The 18,793-nt window shown below is 34.9% G+C and overlaps 1 protein-coding gene across 1 annotated transcript; it reads left to right on the top strand.

The window, feature by feature from the left end:
* Window positions 1–1,032: 1,032 nt before the first annotated feature.
* On the top strand, window positions 1,033–9,651 carry LOC149779435 (uncharacterized). Its single transcript, XM_089938621.1, has 2 exons — window positions 1,033–1,165; window positions 6,452–9,651. Exons 1-2 carry the CDS (start codon window positions 1,041–1,043, stop codon window positions 7,923–7,925), a joined length of 1,599 nt encoding a protein of 532 aa, XP_089794747.1. The 5' UTR covers window positions 1,033–1,040; the 3' UTR covers window positions 7,926–9,651.
* The last annotated feature ends 9,142 nt before the right edge of the window (window positions 9,652–18,793 follow it).

Below are 18,793 nucleotides of genomic sequence, written 5' to 3'. Positions count from 1 at the left end.
TAACGGAGAAAAAAATGAGCATATAATAAAATATTATTAAATGATCGCGTTTTGGGATGAATAATACGTGTGAACTTTATGATGAGACGACGATCAAACATCTGAAAAACTCGAGGTTCAGTTACTCATGACACAATAAATTTAATTCGTCAAATTAAAGAAATGAAAACACTTTTGTAATGAAATATCCTGTCACTCTTCCATATTTTAATATTTCGAGATGAACATAAAAAGAAAAAAAAAATATTGTAAAGGTACGATCGAGAATTCAATAAAACCCGATGGACGAAAAGCATCGAAATCATGGCAGACTGATCAGACGGAAATAACTCGATATAGAGCCTTATGTTTATTGAGATTATATTTCTCATTATAACTGACATGATCGTACAACGAGTTTGGATAAAGACACACACAGAATGTGCTACATGGCCCTAGTATGAACTCTACGATTATCAAATGCTCATGTAGCCCCGAGAGTGCTGTGCCGTAGGTGCCACTGATATATGAAGGCGGAAGTGTCCCTAGAAATAGGTGGTCAACGTACATGAATTATTGATATGAAGTTTGATGTTTAGAGTCCGTACACTCCTTCACATGCATCGTCAATTTGATCTGTTAGAAAAAGGAATAACTGTCTGTGCTTTCTTCAAGCGATACATAAGAACCTGTTAAAATATGGTATTTCTTTTAAATTATTATTATTGTTGTTGTTGTTGTTGCTGTTAATGTTGTTGTTGCTGTTATTATTATTATTATTATTATTATTATTATTATTGTTATTGCCTTTGTTATTGTTATTATTATTATTATTGCTCTTCTTCTTCTTCTTCTTCTTATTATTATTATTGTTATTGCCTTTGTTATTGTTATTATTATTATTGCTCTTCTTCTTCTTCTTCTTCTTATTATTATTATTGCATTTGTTATTGTTATTATTATTATTAATCTTCTTCTTCTTCTTCTTCTTCTTCTTCTTCTTCTTCTTATTATTATTATTATTATTATTATTATTATTTTAGCTTTTTCCAGTGAACGCAATGGTGTTAGATGGTATTATCGGCAACTTTCAAGATGGAGGATGGAAGTCGGTCAAGAGGGTTCTAATTGTCCTGATGATCCCTGCGTCTTTTGTTTTGATCTTTCTTCTGTACTATGGTTCCAGGTAAATATTCTCTTTTCTTCATAGACACAACTTGCTGTGATGGTGTGCATGGTTTACTTAGTAACTTTATCATATATAGTCTGTGCTCTGCTAAATCACATTGCCACATGTACCACTATCACTATAATCAACGCCGTTGTCACATGTACTATTACCACTATAATCAACACCAACAACCTCGTTCATTCGTCCAAATCGTGTGTCTGCATAACTATTTAATGTTGTATATTACAACTGACTAACATCGCCTTAAACTGTTAAATGACTCTAAAGATTATTGAACCTAAATAACTTAGTGGTAACGCAATCGCTTAATACCTCCACGGTATAAGTTTCATCCCAATGCTAACACATGTGGGTCTTAATGGTTTCCCGTCTCTGGTCGATGGTTTCATTCGACATTTCCGGTTTCTTCTGCCTTGAAGGCCCCCAAATGCAAATGATCTGGGAACGTAAAATGTGTTTGATATAGATTCTTGGAACTTGGTGACGAATCAAAGTAAAATTAAGAACAAAAAGTCCTATTTGGATACTGTAAACCTACGTTTATTTGAGTACTATATTATTTCGCAGCGAGAGGTAATCCATGCGTATTACGTGATATTCCAATACGGTGTTGATGTCGCCCAGTACTCGGTACTATATTTTTACATATATATGTATTGTACACATTTACTATGCATATCGTTTATTTCCGCAAGTATTTACGTGAGTTACAAAATAATATTTGGATCAATGTGTACTTCAAAGTTTTATTATTGTTTTAATTCTAGCGTTTTCTCGCATAATTTATTTCATTAGTTCGGTTTTCAACCGAGACAGTAATTCATGAATGATCTTTCTTTTCTTTTCCCCAGTTTTTCATATCATAATTCTGAAGTTTGAATGAATTAATTTCATAAAATGTCCCACAGAAAGAAATATTTGATTAAAGAGTTTCGTTTTATCAATCAGGTCAGCTAGAATAAGTATAGAATGAGTCTGGGGCCAATTCTCAGATATTTGTCTTCTCCGTGGGAATTTCGTAAGGAACATTGGGAAGATATATTATCTTGAACCTAGGACCACTGGGTATTCAAGTTATGATGTTGCCATTTTTTCTCTCTCATTAAGTTCAAGGTTACATAAGTAATATATATATATATATATATATATATATATATATATATATATATATATATATATATATATATATATATATATATATATATATATATAATGATCTATTAATAACACGCATATAATCATGACATTGCTTCTTCAATACGGTAATATGTTCATATGATCTGCAGATTTGCAGATTATACATACAGTGGAAGATTATACATACAGTGGTAGATTATACATTGGTAGATTATACATACAGTGGTAGATTATACATACAGTGGTAGATTATACATACAGTGGAAGATTATACATACAGTGGAAGATTATGCATACAGTGGAAGATTATACATACAGTGGAAGATTATACATACAGTGGTAGATTATACATACAGTGGTGGAAGATTATGCATACAGTGGTAGATTATACATACAGTGGTAGATTATGCATACAGTGGTAGATTATACATACACTGGAAGATTATGCATACAGTGGTAGATTATACATACAGTGGAAGATTATACATACAGTGGTAGATTATACATACAGTGGAAGATTATGCATACAGTGGTAGATTATACATACAGTGGAAGATTATGCATACAGTGGTAGATTATACATACAGTGGAAGATTATACATACAGTGGTAGATTATACATACAGTGGAAGATTATGCATACAGTGGTAGATTATACATACACTGGAAGATTATGCATACAGTGGTAGATTATACATACAGTGGAAGATTATACATACAGTGGTAGATTATACATACAGTGGAAGATTATACATACAGTGGTAGATTATACATACAGTGGAAGATTATACATACAGTGGAAGATTATGCATACAGTGGTAGATTATACATACAGTGGTAGATTATACATACAGTGGTAGATTATACATACAGTGGAAGATTATGCATACAGTGGTAGATTATACATACAGTGGAAGATTATGCATACAGTGGTAGATTATACATACAGTGGTAGATTATACATACAGTGGTAGATTATACATACAGTGGTAGATTATGCATACAGTGGTAGATTATACATACAGTGGTAGATTATGCATACAGTGGTAGATTATGCATACAGTGGTAGATTATGCATACAGTGGTAGATTATACATACAGTGGTAGATTATGCATACAGTGGTAGATTATGCATACAGTGGAAGATTATACATACAGTGGAAGATTATACATACAGTGGTAGATTATACATACAGTGGAAGATTATGCATACAGTGGTAGATTATACATACAGTGGTAGATTATACATACAGTGGAAGATTATGCATACAGTGGTAGATTATACATACAGTGGAAGATTATGCATACAGTGGTAGATTATACATACAGTGGAAGATTATGCATACAGTGGTAGATTATACATACAGTGGAAGATTATACATACAGTGGTAGATTATACATACAGTGGAAGATTATACATACAGTGGAAGATTATACATACAGTGGAACAGTGGAAGATTATACAAACAGTGGCAGATTATACATACAGTGGAAGATTATAGTTTATCCAAATGAAATGGACCAGCTTTTCGTACGGCGCCTTGTAGTGAGGACGTACATGACTAAAGAAATTAATTGATATCTCCAAACAAATTTCTCGTTGGGATCTCGCAGCAACCAACAATCGCTGTAACAGAACGTGGTTTCTGTTTAAACTCGCACCTTATGATGTTTTAATATTCTTCCTTTTTGAAGCATTTTTCCAAACTTTCATATTTACTTTCGCAATCGGAGACCAGAGACATATTTAACACATGTATCTGGAGACACTGGAGACACGTGACCCGAGATAATCCAAAACAAAAGACTAGGATTTATTCCGTCATAATTTATCCTTGTTCATAATAATGCTAACAACGAACTCAACCATGAATAGTTTTGCCAATTTTTTTTTATTGTATACAAAACATCGTCCGTTATTCAAGTCGCCAGTTTACTTACATTGATATTTAGCTTTAGAAGTGCTGTTTGTCATAACAATTAGGCTAGTAGGTACTCATTTTAATAAAGACTAGGCTAGTAGGTACTTATTGTAATAAAGACTAGGCTAGTAGGTACTCATTGTAATAAAGACATGGCTAGTAGGTACTCATTGTAATAAAGACTAGGCTAGTAGGTGATCATTGTAATAAAGACAATGCTAGTAGGTAGTCATTGTAATAAAGATTAGGCTAGTAGGTACTCGTTGTAATAAAGATTAGGCTAGTAGGTACTCATTGTAATAAAGACGGCTAGTAGGTACTCATTGTAATAACGATTAGGCTAGTAGGTGATCATTGTAATAAAGACAATGCTAGTAGGTAGTCATTGTAATAAAGATTAGGCTAGTAGGTACTCGTTGTAATAAAGATTAGGCTAGTAGGTACTCATTGTAATAAAGATTAGGCTAGTAGGTGATCATTGTAATAAAGACAATGCTAGTAGGTACTCGTTGTAATAAAGATTAGGCTAGTAGGTACTCATTGTAATCAAAACTATGCTAGTATGTATTCATTGCAATCAAGACCAGGCAAGTGGGTACTCAGTTAAAATAACCTAACTCCACAAATAAGCGACACTAGTGAATGAAATGTAATGCCCAGTAATATATCTTATTATATTTAACTTAACTATTTCATCTTTTCGAATGACAAGTCTCTCATCAAAATCGTCCTGCACGTTGTGACACTTTTTCATCTATGTGTATAATGTGCTTACAGTTTCCCTGAGAGTTCAATGACGATCGTATTAGTAATAATAGTTTGCACTTTAAGCATGAATAAATTTAATCGTGGATCATTATTTACCGTAGACAATATAATGACCTTGACGTTTACTCAACATTCCCATGATGTAAAATCTCGGTCATTAGGGCACGTCAAGTTATATGGTCAAACTGACAAACTATGTAGATCTCTTTGGAAATTAATAAAACAGTGACATATATGAAGAGTCTACAATATTTAGGGTTCTTTCATTAACCCTTGAAAAGTGAACTTTACCTTTAAAATTAAAAAGACAACTGTACCAACTTTACAAAACTTCCTACGGAGGTTCACCTGACCCAAGACTAAATTATTACTAGGTTTGTTTTTCTTTTTATAAAGACGAAGCTAAAACTAATAATAAAAGCAGTTGAAGGTTCGTGAAATATAATAACTGAGAGTGAGGTTGATGTCAGGAAAATACGGAGTTAAGTTTTCTCGAATAAAGTAGATCGATATTATTTTAGTCACCAAAAGTTCATAATTTTCTTTATGTTATCTTTTTCAAAAAATTGCCAGAGAATGCTGAATTCATAACCGAACATTTGCAAAGAAACAAATTCCACGGTTGTCCATGGAACCTAACTCCAAATGCTTCGTAGATTCTTGTTCTCTTCGTATTCAACAGGGGCTACCGGTGGCCGAGTCATAAAAGACTCTCTCTTTTACAGATCACCACTATACGCGTGGGTTTGTGTCTCTCCTAGCCAATGTGGGTTTGTGAGAAAGCCAGTGAGAAAATTTGCCAGTAGCTTCATGTTGGGTCGGTAGTATTTCCAGGGGGGTCTATATAATGGCCAATAAACAGCAAGCAAATATATAAATACAAATGTACCGGCTTCTCGATTATAAGTCGAGTCCAAACACAAGCAGCACGGACACAGATCTGGCGTCGCATAATTCGCTGTCATTTCTGGTTATATGCAATTTGCTCGTAAAATAAAGTAAAATTAACAACATAAATCCTGGGTCTTTGTTGTTGCCAGTTGGACTCGACTTACGAGCGAGTATATAATAATAATAATAATAATAATAATAATAATCTTAACCGGACTAATGCAATATGCAAAAGTTTGCCTGGTCAAGAGATACTAATACATTGTGAAGCTTCGAAGTTAGTACTGATACTTTATGTTTAAAAATGCTTCATTGGTTTTTTGTGTGGAAACATTGTCATTTTTTTCGCAGAATTTATTTTCGTGGTAACAATCAGTAGGTCCTGTATTTTAGGACTTGAGGTGTTATTTTACCGTATCGATGTCAAGGGTTTTCGATTTACCGAATAGGTGAATTATTTTATAATATTTTATTTCAATGAGCAATATTCTTGAAATGACATGTGCAATTGTATGCCATATGTTTTCCTATTTGTGTTGTACTGTTATTCGCTTTTATTTTAGATATGGATTCGCCTCGCTGCTTGATAGAAGTTTACCTGCATATTTCAAGGAATATAAAGAAGAAACAATGCAGGGTCCAATAGGGTCAGGAATATACAAATCACTTACGTCGGAGAAAATAAAACTCGAAGGGCTTCTTGATTCGGAGATAGACTGCTTTCCATCTATAGATCCTTCCAGCATGAAGGCTCCTTTTAAAATTTATGTCTATGATATGACATCATTATTCAATAGAGACCAAGTCGAATGTTTGTATAAATACCCAAGACAGTATCAAGGTTGCTATAAGTTCTCATATTGTGGCATGGGTCCAGAAATGCACCGAATAAATGGAGTGAAAATGGATTTAAATCAGGACCAACTATGCGATTTTTCAGTTAGAGAGACACACATGTTTAGTCTGGAAGTAACCATTCATTACAAACTATTATCAAGTCCTTACAGAACACTTAAACCAGAAGAGGCAGATGCGTTCTACGTGCCAGTTTACTTTGGTTTGCATTACATGTGTGACTACTATCCCCAAGGAAGCGGAACTTGGATGCTCCAGCACCTGTTCAGCTTCCTGACCCACCAGCCATACTTTAACAAGGGCCTTCTACATTTCACAACATTCGGACGGACCCTACACGATTTGCACTCAGACGTCATTCCAATGATACAAAATTACAATGCGAAAAGTCTCGTTTTCATGTCGATCGAAGATGAATTCGAACCAAACTGGGTAGATTTTATTAAAAGTCGTGATATTCGAAGTTTCACATTGCCTTATCCGTCATACGTTCATCTAATAAATTGTTATTCTGCAATTTCAAATCAGACATCTTTTAACCAAAGGAATGATACCACTATCAGTATTAACCGAGGGACAGAACGGAACGTATTCTTGCTATTGGCCATGGGACAAAGGGAGCTAACGCCACTGAGGGAGAGACTGGAATCTCAATTCAGAATCCAAACAGAGGAAAGTCATGAAGAATATTTCAGCAAAAAACCGTTTGGTGCCGAAGAGGACATGGTGCTTGTGCATACCAATCCGTGTGTTGAGTCAGCGATTCATATAACAACCAGATGGTTAATGAACTCCGTATTTTGCCTTCAGCCCGGTGGTCTCACACCATCAAGAAAGTCAGTTTACGATTCTATTCAAAGTGGGTGTATACCTGTTCTTTTCAAAGACTCCCGCCCAATTATTCTAGCCTTCCCAGATAAAATTCCATACAAGGACTTCACGGTAACAATGCCGCAGGAGCATGTCGTCGCCAATACGACAAGTGTGTTAAGTTACCTCAAAGCAATTTCGCCATCGATGATTTTTCAGATGCAGCTGAATATGAGAAGGGTGCAGAAGCTTCTTCAGTATTCAGTGATGGATGGTGTCATGAGGACAGAACATGACGATGCGGTGAAATTGATTCTGGAAGAGATAGGAGATATTCTTAATATAAAAAATGTCACGAGAAACAAAAAATGAAGAGAAAACTTATTGTGCTGAGCAGATGCTAATGCTCGTAATTTCATCTAGAACCATATAGCTCACGGTATATATATACATGTAATAAGTAACACAACAAGTCCAATCCATATTGCATGCAAACACGGAAAAAGTTGATTATAAATAAGTCAATAAAATCAATTTCAGATAATTACTGCGAACACCTATCCTCGCTGTTGAGCGTAATGTCCGAAATAGTTTACTAAAGTCCCTCGAATCTCGCATCTACAATAAATAACAAATGTTTGTTTTGTTATTACTTAGAATAAATTACTACAATATGAAATTACTACAAGATGAATGATAATATAATGTTTAAACAGTATTTACATAAAAGTACTGCAGGTTTATGTTATTCGACTTGCAGTAATGGTTGAAACTACCTAATGTTGTCTGAGCTTAATGCGAGAGAAAACAAATGCATAGCCGCCAACGATATTCTAAAACAGGACCCTGCGCCCCCCTCCTCAACCCACCCAAATAAACAAAAGAAACAAACAAAAAAGACCCCAGAACCATCTCCCCATCCCCTTACAGATGCACCCTATGGTCTTGAATATTGATTATTTCCCTTTGTGGATTATAAAACTAATTCATACAAATTTGACCATGAAGGGACATTTGTGACAGAAACTTTGGCAGGACTTGGCAATATCCATAAACGAATACTGAAGTTTCCATAACTTAATGAACTGGAGCTTTTCACTCCGATATGTTTATGGGGATATATATATTGAAAATGTAGCGCGTCCTTCGAAACAAAAAAAAAATTCAGCTATCTTCACTGTATGGAATCAATATATTTTTTTGGGGGGTGGTGGTGGTCCTTGTAACAGGCATACCTACAGTGGCGTCGCTAGGGGGGTGCAGGGGGTGCGGACCGCTCCGGGTGACACCATCTCAGAGGGGTGACACCAAAATGAAAAATTGCAAATTTCACAGAGCACACACTGCTCGGTCTAGTCGGATTTCATAAGCGGATAACCAATCATAGTTAAATACATGACTAGCAGGCACAGCAGTGGCGTCGCTAGGGGGATGCGGGGGGTGGGTGGGGGTGCGGACTGCACCGGGTGACACCATCAGAGGGGGTGACACCAAAATGACATTACTAAGGATTCTGTATGGTCTGTTACGGAAGGAGGACCATGGGGGTGACACCATGAGCTACCGAGCTACACCAACCCGAGTGACGCCACTGCATATCTACATTTTCTTGCAGTATAAATTCTGTTCTTGCATACGTCATTTCCTTACGATAAGATCTGTCAGCTCTACAAATATCTAAAATAATTGTATAAAAAAGGTTTGTCTGTTTTCTTCACATTCATCGTTATATTCAATGATGTCATATCTGGTGTCTTTAAAATCAGACTTCCTACAATATGGTCTTGAAAATAACAGCTCCAGTCACGATGTTCACAAATTCTTTTGAAGTGGATGAATATTTTTTTAGCACATGTATTAAGTCTATTTTTCTATTCGAAAATACATGTTACAACATTCTAGCTCATTGCCTTTAAATTCGTTGTTTTTCTGTCTCTAATTCATTTAACCGTATCGACTCGAAAATCAGTGCTATTGAGATATAATGTGTCTTCATTTTTCTCCACCATATGTTCTTTTGTACTTACCAATGGTGATATATAACACAAATATAAAAGAAATATTGTTCAAAATCAAATAAAGTTTAATAAAATCTGAATCAGATTATGTCGTCTTTATCAGTTTCAAATGTTAGTATGCATATGTATGAATAGAACTGATGATAACATCCCTTTTTAAATTTTTTAAAAAGCAAACAAATATAATTCTTTAACATTTTGTTTATAAAAGTTAGTTCACTTTAAGTCTGAGTAAATCAGATATCTACAGTTCTACGTGGAGATCTCACACCGATAAAGTTATTGTTTTGGTGACCTTTGATATTCACGGTCGATTTTTGTTTATTAGCCAATAAAAAAAAAAGCGTTGAATTGTTGAATTTAATGTTAGCGAGAGTTATCGTTTGTATCTATCTGTTCCGAATGGGATGTAACGTTTTCAGAAGTGAGAAAGCTGTCAATTGACATATGAATCACAAGGTCAGCAGGAAAAAAAAAAACTCTCGGTGTTATCCCTCAGATCTCCAAGTTGGACTGTAAAATCAGATTGGTTCACTTTAAAAAGCTACAAGACAACAAATGGTATAGATATTTAGTAACAGCTCAACAATGAAAAGAGAAATACTCATTTACAGTATTGAAAGATTTGTTCCTGGATCAGGCCATACACTTAAGTGTAGAGATTGGAAACAGAGTGTCATATCATTTACTTAATTCTTTTATATTCACTGTATCTCACTTTTGATTGCACTGATGTTTACACAAGCAATCACCCAGTGTTGTTGTTGTAATGGGGTTTAACGCCATTTTTCAGCACATTATAGACTATACATGCCGGCCAGTATTAATGGTAGAAGAAGAACCCGGGAAAATCCTGGAAAGAACCACTGACCCACGAGAAGCTACTGGCAAGCTTTCTCTCATACCCACATTAGCCGAGCCCCAGACTCGAACCCACGCAGACAGAGGCGAGATGGCAGTGATCCGTAACGGTGAGCGCGTTAGAAAACTGGGCCACTCGGGGCCGCTCACCCAGTGTGTATCAAAAGCATGGTCCTAACAGCAAGATCAAAAAAGTCATGTGTGAAGCGTACTAGCTTTTTATATTGGTTCTGTATCTATAAAGTTATTGAAGGTTGTTTAATTAAATTTGTATTTAAATCATACCCTCAGGAAGTATCAACTCTATTCGTAGCATTTCCATCAAGATTAAGCCATTGATAACATTTATATTTTTATGTCAAGCATGTAGCTCACAAATTCTTGAGGATAGTGAGATATAAAAAAATGTATTCGTGCAAGATATCTTAACGCATTGTCATATAACACACTTTTATGATTCAGTTTTGAAAGATCAATGCTATTTTTCATGGTTGGGCTGTAGATCAGAAGCTGCCGAAGTAATGAAAATAAAATATTTTGGATGGTGTGTTTTGTATTATCAAGATCCTTTCTGCAAAGGTCATCTCAAGGTTACTTTCATGTGATGTCTTGACTGTAACTTAAAGATAATAATTATCCAACACTACAGTTTTGAATATTGACTGTTTGTGACTTACATAATTTTAGCCACGAAGCTATGGTTTGTTTATTGTGGATTTCACAAAGCACACAGTTATAGTTACATTCCAATACTATATATTTCTTGACAAGCCTGGAACTATAAACCAATATTTAGATACATTAAACTGAATAGGCTTATATCCATAACAATCACATAGTATACCAAGTTCATTGTCCTTTCTTAAATGTTAACATATTCCATTTGTTTTATCCAGGCCATGGCGCTGAAGCCATTTAAGATATTAGGAAAAATGTATGTATTATGTTTGTCGCATACCACGTTCTGTGTCGTGTGTCAAGGTCAAGGCAAGAACACTTGTGGCGTAATGTTAAATTATGATATAACTCGTAATACATTTAATACAACCGTCTTAAATTAGGCATAATATGTTAACACACTGTCATTCTATCATGTTCTTAACATTTGCTCGGCTAGACCATAACTTTGTGGCAGATAGAGAGATTTAATCAAACCCTGCCCATATATATATATATATATATATATATATATATATATATATATATATATATATATATATATATATATATATATATATATATATCATAAGTAGACAGTGTATCACGTAACTTCAAGATAAGGCAAGGCAAGACAAATTTTAAGTATATTGTGATTTTTTGGAAGCATATATTTTAAACTACTTAAGATATTTTAATAAAACTTGAACTATACCATAATTAGTGATATCATTGCATGACTTCAATGTCAAGCTTAAAGTCATGGCTAGGATAATTATTAATCATCACCTCTGTCCGTGTACACGTGTAATATTCTAACCAATGAATGTATTGGCATGCAACTTTAGCCTGTTGTATAACTAGACTTCGTAGTGTCTCATGTATTCATATAGGATATCTGTCTTAATAGTTAAGGTAAAAAAAATAAGGGAGGTCAGTGGTCTGCTTTCTTATCTAGGCTGTCACTTATTTTTACAACTTCATATATATTGTTGAAATTTTATCCAGTTCCACACTTTGTGATGCAGCTGTAAATTTGTAGCTCGAAGATCAAGGTTATTTATAAGGAAAATTACACACGATGGGCAGATAATGTGCTGTGTGCTATTATTGTTACTTAAAGTCTGGAGGATGAGTCACATCTATTGTTTTGGTTTCACCTTCATGGTCAAATTTGTCGGCTTTCTGCCATACAAACTTTGGTCCTCAATCCATGTGACACTAATGTGAACAGTGGGTGTTTTGAGGATGTGAAACTTATTCACCTTTCTCATGGAATTTTCATCAATTGTATGTGCATGGAGCCATTCCAATATACGGCCAATTATTCATAAAAGAGAAGTTAGTGCAGACATGCTGGTTTTAAAAAAAAAGACATCTTTCTCAAAACAACTTACTATTAAGTTCAATGTGACACAGTCTTTGGTACCAAAACCCCCTGGACATGAATATATTTGTGAAATAAGCTTAGAATATTAGGAGTGTACCAGTTACTGGAGCTTCATAGAGAATGAGACGTTACACATACAATATCATAAATTATTCATTTATCAACTATCCTGCATTAACTTATGAAGTGATATTTTAATTACCATCATCAGATAAAAAATACATTTTACAGAAATAACTATATTTGGTTAGACATTATTATATTATTTTAGGCACGTTTCTATTTTTGACAGCTTCCACAACAACCATTAAAACTAAAAAGCAACCAGGTGGAAAATATGTGCTTTCTGTCCCCCCCCCAACAATACACTGGTAACCCGCCCCCCCCCCCCCAATATACTGGTAACGTTTTTATCAAAGTATTGGAGGAAATGTTCATGATGTAATAAGCTACAAAACAAACATCCTTTTATTTTTTATTTTATGTGAGAGAGAGAGAGAGAGAGAGAGAGAGAGAGAGAGAAAGAGAGCTGTGATAATGCAAACTTTCAATTGGAAACACTTTGAGATGAATCCTTGTGATCGCATTACAAAACACATTACTTGCTTTATCCACTACTTAGAAAAACGGATTTAGTCCAAGGAGAGAGTACATTACTATGTATTAAAACTATTTTTATTATCACAAATTAATCTGAAAGCATCAGCACCCGCTCTCACGCCATTTAAAAAGATTACTATTTTGATTTGGATCGTAGTCGAACTTCATTTTGAGACGAGGAAAGCCCTATGGACATCGACGTTTTGCTGTCATTAGATACGATTTTCAGCCTGATTAGATTAAACACGAGCGTATTTTCAGGAGTTTTCGACATTTTGAATCCGAGAAAATGAAATCAAATAAATTGTTTTTAAACAAAATTATGCAGTAGAGTCACTGTAATGACGAAATAAATAATTATATGTTTCTATTACCAAGAAAAGAAACACCTTTTCCAAAAACCATTGTCACTTTACGTCGGTTAATATATTACTTGCATAAACTGACCAAATTTGTCATTAAAGGTAACGTTAGTTATACTCATGCACTTTGAAATGTACAAATATGGTTATACACTCAAGTAATTTTTATATCATGGAATAAATATTGCTATCTGCTACAGTCATTGATAATTAATGAAATAAGAATAGATACTTTTCTTTATCAAGCACAGTAATGACTCTTTACTTTTGACCTTATCGCAATGCCTTCGTCAGAAAAATGAAGTTTAGACTGGAGTCACATGATCGCCAATATGTTGATCAAGTGACAAAATCCTTCTGTACACGGGTTTAATTTTCAATCCAGAATCACGGTTCAACACTGGCACCCCATCCATAATTGCAGTAGCTTCCCTTATTTTTCTCCTTAGGATATTATTCTCTCTACCGAGTACTCGGATGTTATCCCAAGAAATAGTGTCCCGATATTTTGAAATATTCACCAACTGCTCACAGGGAGTCTTTGTGGATGTATAGCTGTTCCTTAAGTCTTGTTTAGAGGCTTTTAGTGGTTTCCCTGATGTAGTTATTTTCACAGTTATCATTGTGTACCATTTAGGGGTGGACGGGCTTATCCGTTTGGCCTAGGATTGATTATATTGGCCAAAGATGGCAGCCGACATTGAACAGTACTTGACACTATAGTGGTGTTTGCATCAAGTCTAAGCGAAAAATACAGCACTTTAAAACTCCTCTTCAATTCGTTACTTCATCCTGTCCATTTGAATTGGTGTCTATTGACTTTCTGCACCTTGAAAAATCGAAAGGAGGATTACGAATATATTATTGACATCATGGATTACTGCACACGTTATGCCCAAGTATATGCCTCAAAGAACAAGTCTTTACTGGCAAATGATTCAACGATATTGTTCTCTTGTTTGCTTTTTCCGACAGGTTTCATGATGATCAGGTTCGAAAACGAGTTGTTCCATCAGCTTCAGAAGTATTACGGAATTGCCAGGTCAATAACTACCCTATACCATCTAGAAGGCAATGGTCAGGATGAGTATTTAATCGTACGCTGTTGGATGTGCTTTAGAAACTACCCAAGGTACGTAAAGGGGATTGGAAGAATCACTTATACTAAGTAATCCATGCCTACAACTGTACTAAAATGATGATTAGGGTATTCTCACTTTTACGTTCTCTTTGGAACGTATCCTCGCTTACCAGTTTACTTGACTTGTGGAGATCAACTGGAGAGTACTGAAACAGTTTTTCAACAAGATTGTATACAGGACTGGTCATTTCTCACCCATGCGACAGAAAAATCTAGCTGTTTTGTTAACCTTCCTTTTCTTATCTCAGTCTAGTCATATCAGACCAGTTGCCTCAGTCAAGGTGTCCAAGCGTTCAGAACTACTTTTTAAAAAAGAAAACTTGTTGTCTTCTGCTGTTCATTTACCCAGGAGCCTGATGTTTTATCAATAAAGTACGACGAAAATTCCGATAACATGAAATCACTTGATCGATACTATTTGATTTCATGTTGTCAGAGATTTCGGTGTACTTTATTGATTAAACGTCAGACGCATGTGGCCTGACGTGGTTGTTTTAATAACAAACAACAAATATGTAGCAAAAAACATAGTAAATTAAGGTCAATCCATCTTTGAGAACACACCATACAAAACATTTCTCGAGAGACACACACACGCACAAGATGTCGAGCTATTTGGTATTTTGCTAGTTTCAAACAGCATGGTCAATTTTATCCTGTATGCAGGCGTAACTCAGTACATTTTCAGGTCAGCATCATTAAATGTAGCTAAAGCAACCTAACTAGTTTTAAATACTTCGTATGAAACAAATTAGCTATATTTAATGACGTTGACCTGAAATTTGACTGTGCTACAGATAGGATAAACTTCTCAATGCTGTGTGGAATGAACTATGACAGAAAACACTGATCCAAGCACATAGACTATACACTTCATAGCCTCGTGGAGAGACCCCTTGACTGGAATTTTCTTGTCTTGGTCCAAAATCCCAACAAAGATTCTATTAATCAAGGGACACTCAGTCTATACACATTACCGGGCACAAAAATCCAACTCACTCAACAACTACAGAAAACTTAGTAACAGATATAAATGTGTTATGTCAAACATGCTTTCTTCTAATTTTGTTAAGCATCTCCATGGTGCCCTAGTTGAATAAAAAAATACCTATAATATTTCATGATAAATAATGCACTTGCCAGACTAAAAGAATCATTTATCCGTCCACATATTAATCCGTACGCAAATTTCACTGTAGCACTTGCCATATTTCCAAGACAGAAAAATAAATTTTTAAAGAATACGTGAACTTGAAAGTTCAGCACATGGTTATCCGATAGGGTCCGTATTTGGAGGGTCTTTCATACACAGGGGTGATTTTACAATCAATATTAATTACAGCACAAGTATGTCACAAACAGTTTCACCTCCTCCAAAGAAAAGGAGGGTTGTATACGATAGTGACACAGATCTCTAATTACCCATGAATAATATCATGCAACATGTTACTCTTCGTTACATCTTGTACTAAGTGTAACTACAGCAGAGATGTGTACCCATTATCATTTCATTATTTATAATATAACTTTTCAAAATTGGAACTAATGAAAATGAAACATTTTCTTGTAATAAATATTAATTATTTATTGTTAATTTCATATAGCATCCATATATTAAATGTGATAATACCTCATTACTATGAGACGTTTTATGTTGTTATTTTTCTTTGCTCACTGTGTACTTCAGATGCAACGGTCACACCACAGCCCTCGTGAACATATTTGTATTAATGAGCCGCATGTAAACATTTGGACGTGAACTATATTGCACTAATGAAGAGTTGTTTTTACTTTAAAGGAAAATATTGGGTGAGAAAAATAATATAATATTGTGTAAACCCGCGACTGGGATTTCCTTGTCTTGGTCCAAACCCCAACATAGATTATATATATGACATGCAAGAGGCTTACCAGATAGCATCCAAGAGCTTCTGCAGAGAAAGAGAAAACAAGTCATGACTCAAGGTATACAAGTGCCGTTTTACAGCCTGGAGACCGGGTTCTTGTCAAGAATGTCATGCAAAACGGATACCCCAGAGGATGAAGTGAAGAGGAAACATGGTAGAGGAGGATTAGATCATCATCTAATATTACAGTGCAACAGTTTACCTGTTGTGCAGAAAAAGGATCCTGTCCCTAACCGATGCACACGGAATGTTAAGTATAATCAGCGTATCCCATATTTCAAGAAACCCACTTGGTTGGGATCTGGAGGTTCTACCAAGCCATTCAAATTTTGATGTTCTGCCAGTTGCTGAAAATGAGTTTAATCCACAGGCAGAACCGTTCGTTACGCAAGGAGCAATATGGAAATCAGAAGGACTTTCTTCTTTGGAGTATTAATTACACCTGATAGAAGTTAGTGAACTGTCTAATGCTTTTGAAAGTTGCCTTACAGAACATAAAAACAACGATGCCTGAAAGCCATTGTAGTGTTGAATCTGGGAACTCTAAAGACGTATCTTAAGAAAGCCGTATTGTAGTTTTTGATAGCCAGAGCAAGATCGCTGTGAGTTCAAGTGATAACAATCAAACTAGTGAAATGGGTGAGACGGATATGTCTTTATATGACTGGCAGACATCCATAGAATCAAAAAGTTTCAGACTAGTCACAGGGAGGTTGCGTTATTCTGCAATGCATTTTACTTACAATACTCTGATAACACAGTTATGTACGGGAAAACAAATCAGTGATACCTTTCACACGGGTTGGGCAACCTCTGTTTGTCTTAATTTGCTTCGGTGAAATTAAACATATCTAGAGGTCATTTAATTCGTTGAATATCCATTCATGTAACCATTGTGATATAGAACCATATGATTTTATTGAAAACATGCACATTTCGCTTCTCTTCATCTAACAAATTTTCCCTTGTACTCAAGTTTATACATTTTATTTTGACAGAAGTCCCTTATATTTACATGTACATGTTTTAGTGATGTTTAAGGATATGATTCATGGACTGTGAAGACAGCAGTTAAAAAGTGTGTCTTGTCAGGTGTTGTGATTTATGTTAACTGATTACAGTGGATTCTAAGAGTAGAATCATCATAATAGCAATGTAGCAATTGTGACAGTAATCGTAAATGTCATAAGAAAGAGAAAAAAGGACAAAGAAGAAAGGAAGAAAAATAAGCAAACCAACAACAAAGAACATGAATAAAAATAGACACGGAAAGAGCGCATCCTCGTGGTGTGTCCTGGATACATATATATCAATGAGAAAAAACAGTATTCAATTTCTTTGCAATGCGTTAGTATGCATATATCGATATTATACAGAACGCTCTTATTCAAGAACTTAGAATCAGATGCACGAACGACAACTCTTTCGTCACTGTGCGTGACTAACTAGTCAGCTTAAAAGTTTTCTTGGATTTTTTGTATAAAATTATAAGGTATTTAAAATTAAATTTAATGATTTATATTCAATTGAAAACATACTTTCAACTATAAAACATAATCTGAGGTGTCTTGGGGTGTTCCAAGAGTTTGGGGCCGTTTAGTCTGTCCCTATATGTACACTGTATATCATGAAAATTGGTATCGCGGCCTCACCAACAAAAAATGTTTGTAGTATAATACCAAACTTGGTTTTCCGTTTAGTTGAGAAGGTTGTTGATAAAACTAGATATCATTGGTATGTGTAATGTTTTTAATATTTAGGGGTTTATTCTTTAGAATCAGACGTTGTACTGATAATGACTCTAAAGATATTGGGTGTTATTGAGCATTTTCTTTGTTAACTGAATGTGCGCATATGCAATATTTTGTATGAATTCATTCTGTATTCTAAAAGTGAGCAGTTTAATTGAAGTTTAGGTCTTTCAGTGGCTTATCACGCTATTATTGTATTATTCCATATTGTACTGTAATTCAATTTAGTCAAGATTTACAAGATTGTATTAGTTTATTTTTGTGTACGTGTAACAAGCCATGGTTTAAAGTCAATCCAGGATTACAGTGTTTATATAACGAGTCAGATTCTAAAGCATGGTTAATAAACACGCTTTGTGCTGCCAGCTAAAGAGAATAAATAATACTTCATGGTAACGTGTTCCTATGTCCGTGTGTACAATGGTACTCAATGTGACCGCTAGACGAGTTAGCAGTTCTGACTTTTCTCTTTTTGCCTACAAGTCCAACTGATAGAACCCGCTAACATTTATATTACACGAAGCCATCTCACTTGGATTGTTGTATTTATTAA

Source organism: Sinohyriopsis cumingii, chromosome 17 (genome assembly GCF_028554795.1).
Source record: "Sinohyriopsis cumingii isolate HCF-2022 chromosome 17, ASM2855479v2, whole genome shotgun sequence".
Taxonomy (NCBI): domain Eukaryota; kingdom Metazoa; phylum Mollusca; class Bivalvia; order Unionida; family Unionidae; genus Sinohyriopsis; species Sinohyriopsis cumingii.
The sequence above is the reverse complement of the archived record's forward strand: the minus strand, read 5'-3'. Positions and strand labels throughout refer to the sequence as shown.